Source organism: Etheostoma cragini, chromosome 5 (genome assembly GCF_013103735.1).
Source record: "Etheostoma cragini isolate CJK2018 chromosome 5, CSU_Ecrag_1.0, whole genome shotgun sequence".
Taxonomy (NCBI): Eukaryota; Metazoa; Chordata; class Actinopteri; order Perciformes; family Percidae; genus Etheostoma; species Etheostoma cragini.
This window is the reverse complement of record NC_048411.1, coordinates 4,776,923-4,785,910: the sequence shown is the minus strand read 5'-3', so window position 1 is coordinate 4,785,910 and position 8,988 is coordinate 4,776,923. Positions and strand designations below refer to the sequence as shown.

The window sequence follows — 8,988 nt, the reverse complement described above, 5'->3', positions numbered from 1 at the left end:
AAAAGGTACTTTGGGCCGCCAGTCTGTCTTTTACAGCTGTTACATATTTTTTCAGTTTGACCTTCCTGTGCTGTGAAGGACATATTTAGTGCCTTCTTCGGACATGTTGGATTTTTCTTTTTAACTAAAGAGTTGGATCTTTTGTTTATTTGAAATTCACTTTTCACAGGTATGTTTTCGCTTGTAGAGACAACTTGCTGCTCCACATTTGTAGAGACTTGTTTTTCATTCGATTAGTAAATGGAAGTCTGATTATGCACCCTGGTTCAACGTTCAAATACAATAAAACATGAGGGGATGAATACTAAGCACCTGTGACATTTAATGCAGTCTAATGTTAAATCCAACAAAAGGAAATAAGATTCTAATCAACCATGAAAACTTTATTGGTTAAAAAGTCTGGGATATTTTTGGAAAAAGTTCCAGTATGCTCATTACATCAATTCAGCAGAACATGGATGCTAACAATGGAATGCAAGGTGTTGCAACAGCTGCACAATATTATCGGATAGCGGATTTCTGTAAAAAAAAAACACATCATACAGATGACCACTGTGCTCTTGCTGACCAAAGTCCCACTGGGACATGCCTCCTTCGGGCAGTACTGTCCGTCTCTGCACTGTTAGGCATGTGGGGCCGGTCTCCTACCCCGGATATGAGGCGTAGCGGCCCTGCGCTGACAGTAGGGCCGGAACAACGAAGGGCACTATGTTATTATTTGGAATAAGGAGGGCTGTGAGTGTGGTGGTGGCTCCTCCTTTTTTTAATGCCCCCATTCTACCCCCAGGCTCAGTCTTTCTTGGTCCTCTTGGCCTTGGCTATGTTTTCCTGACGTTTCTGCTTTTTCTTCTGTTCCCGGTCACGTGCCTCAATCATCTTGGCCAGCTTCCAGGACAGCAGTGCACTGGCGATGAAGAGGGGTGTGAGCGCCAGTATGACAGTGGTGAGGAAACCGTAGGGGTCTTTGGCAGCCCACTCCACCACATACTCGGCCCATGCCCGGACGTCAATCATCCCGTCACCAAAAATGAGGCTAAAAAAAACCTGAGAAATGGGACCAGGAGAGAAAGTAGTGAACAGCCATGGAATATGTAGTATGTAGAAAAACAAGAACAATAACCAAAGAACCTTCAACCAATAATGATTTTGTTCAAAGGACTTTAAGTTTCATATCATGAGTTTGTATTTTTATACATTTTATCCATCAGACCTAATATATGTGATGTTCCTCTGTTCTGTTGTGACAATAAAACCAATTTCTATCATATTATTTTAATGAGAACTCATAAAGAAAAATCATTTTTTGTTATAGAGTTGTAGAGTTTGTATGGTGTCTGTAAAAATTGCACATTGCAACTGTTCATTTGAAAAGCTGGTTATTTATTCATTTTATATATTAGTATTTAAATGTATCATTTAGTGTTAAAATAAATAGCTACATTGTGTTTACAATCCCAAAATCACGAATTAAAACACTTAAAAAAAACGTATTTTTAACTTTAGATAGCCTTCATCTTTTATTTCTATAACCAGAATTAGGATTAAGATTTATAAATAACATGAAACTTTCTATATGCATCATAGTATTAAGGTCAAGGCCTATTTAGGCTCTGGGTAATTTTACCTGCTGAACCATAACATAAAACAAACCCATTGAATTGACAAAGCACATATTACACAATATGTAATATGTAAGTTATATATTTTCCAAATGATCTGTTAATGTTATGCAGCCTAGCTGTTTTCAATAAATAGTACATAAACCTTTGTTTGACTAGTTTTTGCTCAACCCAACCATAAGTAAATTCTCAACCTGTTTGAAACACTGGGGCAAATATCACATGACCAAATCGTTTCATGCGTTTCCATACCATAGAAAATCTTTACAATACACCCGGAGATACTAAAGAAAAATAATCAATAGTAATATTAGTAGTACGAGGCATAGAATAGCAGTTAACAGTATGCCATGATCTCTGACTGCTGGCAAATTTGATTTTATCTCAGGGTATAGGCATGATCGCCTAATCCACAAGGCTATTCATCGGGATTTCCTCTCTTGGGTAAAATGTGTTATAATGGCTCAGTTTATGCTCATTACATTGGGCTGCATGGCCACAGGCTGGTTACTCTCATATTGCCCGACCCTCCTCTACAGCGCTGCGGAGGAGGGTCTGGCTTGTCCACCCAAGCATTCCTGGATGGGAGAAAAACGTGCTCTGGTTTATTGGCATTTCTTTAAACCAATCCCAATCTTTTTTTGGCGGCGCCAGGCAACAACTACACCTCGGAAAGGAACTTGTGTTCATCGAAGATGTGTACGTTGAAAAGTCGTTTTAGTCGTGCAGCAGATTGTCTAGCTAGCTGTCTGGATTTACCCTGCAGAAATCTGAAAACAAGTTAAACCTAGTCCTCGTAAATCAACCGGAGTTTAAAATGCAAACACAAAAGAAGAGGAAGGGACATCCGGTCTAAAAAGAAGGACATCCGCCGGAAATTTCCAACGGCACTTGAACAGTCCTGGGAGTGGAACATCCCTGATGTATACTATAGGAAGGTAAACATAAGCGGTAATAGTACTACTGGTCATTCAGGTCATAAAATGACTACTAATGAGTCAAAGGCAACTGGAGTCACTGTAATGTATTGGATTGTTTTTGTCACTCATTCAAGAGCCCACTAAATATATTAGACAAATAAAATGTAGGTGCATTTACTATTTAAACAACATGGGCGCTGGACGGGGAACTTATTTTTTTAATTTTATTTCAGGTTTAACTGTACACTGTTCATTCATAAAAATTAAATGTGCCAGATTAGCCTGGAGGCTATTTTACATCTGCTGTCTCTGGACTGGTGGTAAGAGATAAAAATGACTAAGCTATCAGTAATACATAGAGATTTGGCCCTATACGATAAAGTCTTTATATACTAATGCTTAAAAACAAGAACAGTTGGGTGCGATCAAAACAAATACACACAGTCCGACCGGATAACAAACAGGGCCTAACAACAAAGACTTCTATGGTGGACATGCACAAAAAACTACATTTCTGGGACAATAATCAATCAATTATTTCCCTAAATATACAATAGTGAAACAGACACACAGGCAGAGCACTACAAAACACTGACAGAGCAGGAGAGACATGGTGGCTGTAATTTGAGTGTCTGAACTAATGTTGACAGTGCTGACTACTGGTTAACCACTTCTTTAAGTTCAGTTTAAAAGAGCCAGAAGTTTAAAAAATTGTAATGTGACTTTGGATGGAGTTCCACCCACGAGTAGCTGAAAAAGCCTTTTGACTCAATGCACTTCTCCTTAACCTTATGACACTGCAGTCGTCTCTCACTGCACTCCATGTGGATCTGTATCCAGAAGGACCTAGACCATGTAAGATTTTATACGTAAGACATAGATCTGTATACGTAATCATATTCTCCCAACTTAAAGCGTTAAAAGTGTCAGTCTTAAACTAGCTAAGACACAATTGCGGGAAAATCAGTCATTTGCAGCTATTTTTTTCTTTGACCTCCATGTCTTTCAGTGCCTTTGAAATTATTCTGACTTGTTTTGATGTTCCTTTGTCTTCATTTATACTGTATTTTTCTTTTTAACCGACTAATCAGAAGGGGGGGGCCTCGCAGATTCAAGAGTATTTATCTTAAATTCTCTTCCCACCGGTATGTTCATGCAGTGTATGCAACTTCTGAAGACAACTGGCTGATCCATATTTGTAAAGATGTTTTCTCTTTATGTCTTTTCTGTCCATCAGTACATGGGAGCCTATTTATGCACTCTGGTTTAGTGTTACAATACAATAACATATCAGGGTATTCATATTTTTTTTGTGTACTTTGTGATATTGTTTTTATTTTTTACATCACAATCAGATCGAGATTTATTAATTTTTTACTTGCATGGAATTTGCCTTGGTGTTCTCAGTGCATACATTTTACATGTGAAAATTGAATAAACAATACAGCAAATAATAACAGTAAGAACATAATGACAGAATAGAAATATTACGATACAAATATGTAACAGACACTATAAAGAATACGTACAATATAAATGTGTTAGTGCTGTAAGGTTTTGTGGAGGGTGTGCAAAATATTAATCATTACAAGTCGTCAATTTGGTTTAATTAAGCCCTGTAATGTGGCTAGGCTACTGCTAGCTAACTACTTGTTGAGCGCTCCAACCAAAACAGTTCCTCAGAAACCTGCTAATGACCACCGGTAGCTAACTAGCATCAACCAGAGAGACTGTTACAAACCATTTACTCTGGCTACAGCGTCATACAAACAGGCCAATGTGACGAATTCGCCGTCCCTGCCACTAGGATTAGATTTGAATATGTGGCTGCAACGGTTTAAATTTCTACTAGCTAACCTTAGCAACGGTAGCTAACGACTATGGGCCTAACGTTAGCTTTAAGGAGCAAGAGCATTGACTCTTGGCTAAACGGCGCAAAAAAAATGCATATGCACGCAACAAAAAAACGAATCTATATTTTCATATTGGTTAGTGGTGGTATAAATAAACTAATTGCAAATTAAACTTACCAAGGTACAGAGATTGTGTTTATATCCACGATACTGACTTCCAGCTCCTCCCTGTTCCGGGGTGCGAGTATTTTCCATAGTCCACTGATGGCACAGGCATGTTCCACCCTACTCTGCCTCTGATTGGATTACCATGAAAATCATTCCCTAACCCTAACCAATCCCATTCCTCTTGTATACACCTAACCAACCAAACCAACGAAGACAATGAGAACTAGCCAATCAGAGGAAGCGTAAAATGGCCTGTGCCTTCGCTATCCTAGGAAAGAAATTTGGCCCGGGACGGGAACTTTCTTTAACTGTCTATGGACGGGAAGTGTGTTCCCCTGCTCACTCGTGATTGGATATGACGTGGTCCTTAAAACATGGGAAATGTAGTCCTTAAGTGTAAAAACTGAATTTATAAATTGTCACTATACAGGGCAAAAACTAAAACCGTAAATTTCTGGGTATGATATTGCCTAAATGGTGTAACTTGTAGCCTACAGTTGTAGGCTTCAGAAGAGTTAAAGAACTTTGAAATGAAATGCTGAGCTTATGTTTTTTTATTTATTTTGGGTGCAGAATTAAAAATGTGATATTCAGTGAAATTAAATCACATGTGTCTTTGGAAGAGAATGTTTGATATCTTATAGTTTTAATAATAAGAGAGCAGACCTGGGACACTCTCTTATCCATCAGAGTTCCCTACAGAAAGAATGAATAGGCTGTGCGCCATGAGCTGTAAAAAAAATCCTCTGCTGGACAAATGATTATACAATATTGCATATAGATTAACTATACAAACCTCAACGTGGTCAACAAGTTACTGGATTTATAATCAGAAGACTGAAAACTTCTGGTCATGTGGAACTGTCTGAATAGACTAATAAAGCAAACAATAAGGCAATAGCTGTGTCAAAAAAGAAGAAGCTAAAGGCTCCACTGGCCCTCTGGGAAAGATGACTAACATAACAAAGATGGACCTGCTGGCTTTGTGAAGTTCCTGTGGGGAAGTATTGAAACCAAATCAGGTTAGACCACATCTGCTACGTCCATACGGCATGGATCACTTTCAGAGCAGTTCAAAGGCCAGCCTTTTAGACCCACTCACAGAGGAAGGAGAGGGGCAGCATGAAGACAGTCATCTGCAACACATGCTGACTAACACATCGCAAACACACTTTCTGGTTTGCCAGCATAGTTTTGGGCCAAGTTTTTTTTAAATTTAAAAACACATCCCCAATCTAGTGGGTTTTTTATAGGCTTATAATTATTAGCTTCTGTTACATGTCTCACCAGGCAGGGGAGACCAGGGGGTGGGCGATGCAGCCGCACCCTAAACCCCTGATGACTATACTTCTAGCCTACAGAAGTGGGCCCCCTTTTCATGACGCAGCTATGGAACTAGTATAATCAACAGACAGGATGGCGGACCATATATGACTACGCTACAATTTATAGTTAACCATCCCCACTAGTGGTGTGTGTTATTACAAGCAACCCCAGTATCAAGCCAGAAGTGGAGAAACTTTCAACATCTATGATTTTTTGCAAAGTTAGATAGACCCAATACGGAGAAAAAATGACTTTTCTGTTAAAATTGAAATGTTCCCATTACACACAGTCTACAATAGTATCTCACCTTATCATGGTTGTTGCATTTCTGTGAGGGATTTTTAATTTTTATTCTTAGGTATGTGTGATATATGTGTGTATATGTGTTTGTTGTGTTATGGTTGTCTTGCTACTGGATGCCTAAAATTTCCTTTGGGATGAATAAAGTATCTAGGCTATCTATCTATCTATCTATCTATCTATCTATCTATCTATCTATCTATCTATCTATCTATTGAAGATCCTGGTGGCATCGCTAGCCTAGCATATGCTAGCCTACTGATCTTTAAGTAGTTTATAGCTGCATGCAGCACAGTTGGCCTAAACCAATGTCAAACAACTGACCAAAAATGACTGATTAGTGGTTACAGAGTCCAAGCATGTCCAGCTCCATATCTGTCTGTCCCTCCTCCCAGGCCCTTACTGTCTCTGACAGCTGAGAGTCCTTTGGACTAACAACCATCTCGTTGTTATTGAAGTAGCTAGAGCCTGGAGTGTTAGCACAAGCTCCAAAGGAAGAAAGAAAAAAAAGTCAGTTTTTCTTGCCCCCTTTTGCCCCTGTGGGAAACTGCGAGACCGCCCCTGGATTAAGTCCCCGCCTTTAAACTCAAATAATAAGGAAACTTCAAAGGCCGTCGGCCACCGGGGCTCCGCCCTCGCGCTCCTGAACGGCTTCACAAAGGATTTGCCGACGTTCGGGAATTCCGCCTCCAGTTCCTTTTAAAGCGCCACACTTTATAGCGCTCCAGGATCCCGCCCATCCCGGTTACTTTGACAACACAAAGGACTTCACGGAACTCACAGGCGCCGCCTACTTTTCCAAATAAGGGCAGTCTCTCCATGTACGGAAAACAATCGGTGCGAGATTGCCCTGTTCTCTTCCTTATCCCGTTTATATGATCGGAGAGGAACTGCGCTTCAGGTTGGAAGCGGTGCGATCATGGCCGAGCGAGTCCAGCAGCCCCCAGCCAAGCGGCTCTGCTGCAGGCCCGGCTATAACCCGGCATGCAGGCAGGGGCAGCGGGCTGGAGGAGTCCTGTGTGGCGGCGCAGGGTCCGCTCCGGGAGGGTCGGGGAATGGAAAAACGCACAACCCCGAGTCGTTGCTCGACATCGCGGCACGCAGAGTCGCGGAGAAGTGGCCGTTCCAAAGGGTGGAGGAGCGGTTCGAGAGGATCCCTGAACCCGTCCAGCGGAGGATCGTATACTGGTCATTCCCGAGAAGCGAGAAGGAGATCTGTATGTATTCCTCTTTCAACGCCGGAGGAGAGGAAAGTGGAACTAACGGGGACAATAATGACGAGACCCAGCTGCCTTTCCTACGGGGTGTCACTCTGCTAGAGGGTGGCTGGGTGGACAACGTATTGCAAGTCGGTGAGTGGACTATAACGTTACAAAAATGCAGGAAAACAGCCTACAATAAACAAAACCTCTAACTCGCACTGTTTGCCTTTTTCTATGGAACCATGCCAGACTTTTAAAGGGTTTGCCTTCCATAGCCTTGTGTATTATAAACAATGCAGGTTATTTCCATACCAGTCTACCCTATAGCTGTGTGAGAATAGCCTATTTTCAGATAAGCCCGTAATAGTAGCCCACTTCACCATGTTTTTGCCCACTGAGCTGCGCGCGTTGAATTGCCCAGAGCCATCCCAATTGGAAGCTTAGCACTTTGTTCCTATTTTTATGTCTTTCCAGCTCTCCGTGCCCCCACCAATGGGTACACAGACAAAAGCCCCCTATATCTTTTCACCGCTGGCTAAATAGACGATATTTAGAAAGGGTGGGAGGGACGGTGATTTAAAGCCACAGTGCTTCTATTTTGTTTGCCAAACACCTTTTGTGAGACAAACTGAAGCTTTTCTGCTGTCTTTCCAATATCCAGTTAAAGCCCAGGCTATACACAGCTGGTAGAGGCAAAGATGAATTTTTTTGTCTGCTGTATTATTTGTGGTAAAGCTCAGAGTAAACAGAGATGCTGTAGGCTCAGTAACCCCCTGTCTGCCTGGCTGCCTGGCTGGCTTCCTTTGCCAGAGCCACAATATTTTACTGCAATCGTCAGTGCAAAAGACTCAGCTGTCAATCCGACTCCCCACCCTTGGAATCGGTTCAGGATTCTAATCCCATTACCCTCCCCAGTTCATCTGAATCTTAATACATTCTGCAAACAAGATTTTATGCATGATCTTCTTCTTTCCTCCCCCCCTCTCCCTCTCTATCTCTCTCCCTTTCCTTTGCTCCCTCTCCCTTTCACTTCTTGGCTTACTATCCCTCCAAAGAATCTGTGTGGAGATGGCTTCAGCTCTTGTGGGCTCAGAGAATGTGCAGTGCACAATAGTAGCCATGGAGCAGGCAGGCGGGCAGCTCTCCCTCCCTCTCTGGCCTGTTGACCAGATTCCCCAGCATTAGGCTCATTTATGTGCTCACTCTTTTGGGGCTTTAGTAAGCCCAGCACAGAGTAAAATCAAATAGCGTAAGGCGTCAGTGAGGAGATTCGTGTGTGTGTATGCTTTGGAAAATAGTGACAAATAGGGGAATGGGGTCATTTTCTTTGGCCATGCATGTGTTTTTGTGTATGAGAGAGAGAGCGAGAGAGAGAGAGAGAGAGAGAGAAGATCATGTGTGGGGGTTTGATAAACACAGAGGGCGATTGTGCATGCGTCTGTGTGTGCATGTGTGTGTCTTCGTCTGCACGGGCTGTCAGTCTCATCCTGCATGCTCACAGAGAGTGGAGGATGACAGGCGAGTACACAGCAGGATGAGGGCATGTTATGCTGATTGCAATTTTCGCCCCGGAATTATTTTTTTTGGGGGGGGGGGGGGG

General features: G+C 41.9%; 2 protein-coding genes across 2 annotated transcripts in view; one reads left to right on the top strand and one right to left on the bottom strand.

Moving 5' to 3' along the window:
• Positions 1-362: 362 nt before the first annotated feature.
• smim15 (small integral membrane protein 15) lies at positions 363-4,813 on the bottom strand. The gene is made up of 2 exons (XM_034871636.1): positions 4,570-4,813; positions 363-1,044 (listed from the first exon to the last, which is right to left on the bottom strand). The coding sequence occupies exons 1-2, from the start codon at positions 4,645-4,647 to the stop codon at positions 790-792; spliced, it is 333 nt and encodes a 110-aa protein (XP_034727527.1). The 5' UTR covers positions 4,648-4,813; the 3' UTR covers positions 363-789.
• A 2,292-nt stretch (positions 4,814-7,105) lies between these two features.
• The window catches only part of LOC117944626 (zinc finger SWIM domain-containing protein 6-like), a 46,058-nt gene continuing 44,175 nt past the window's right edge, over positions 7,106-8,988 (top strand). Inside the window, exon 1 of the mRNA XM_034871619.1 lies at positions 7,106-7,538. Coding sequence (XP_034727510.1) covers positions 7,106-7,538 — 433 coding nt within the window. The remainder of the gene's footprint in view (positions 7,539-8,988) is intronic.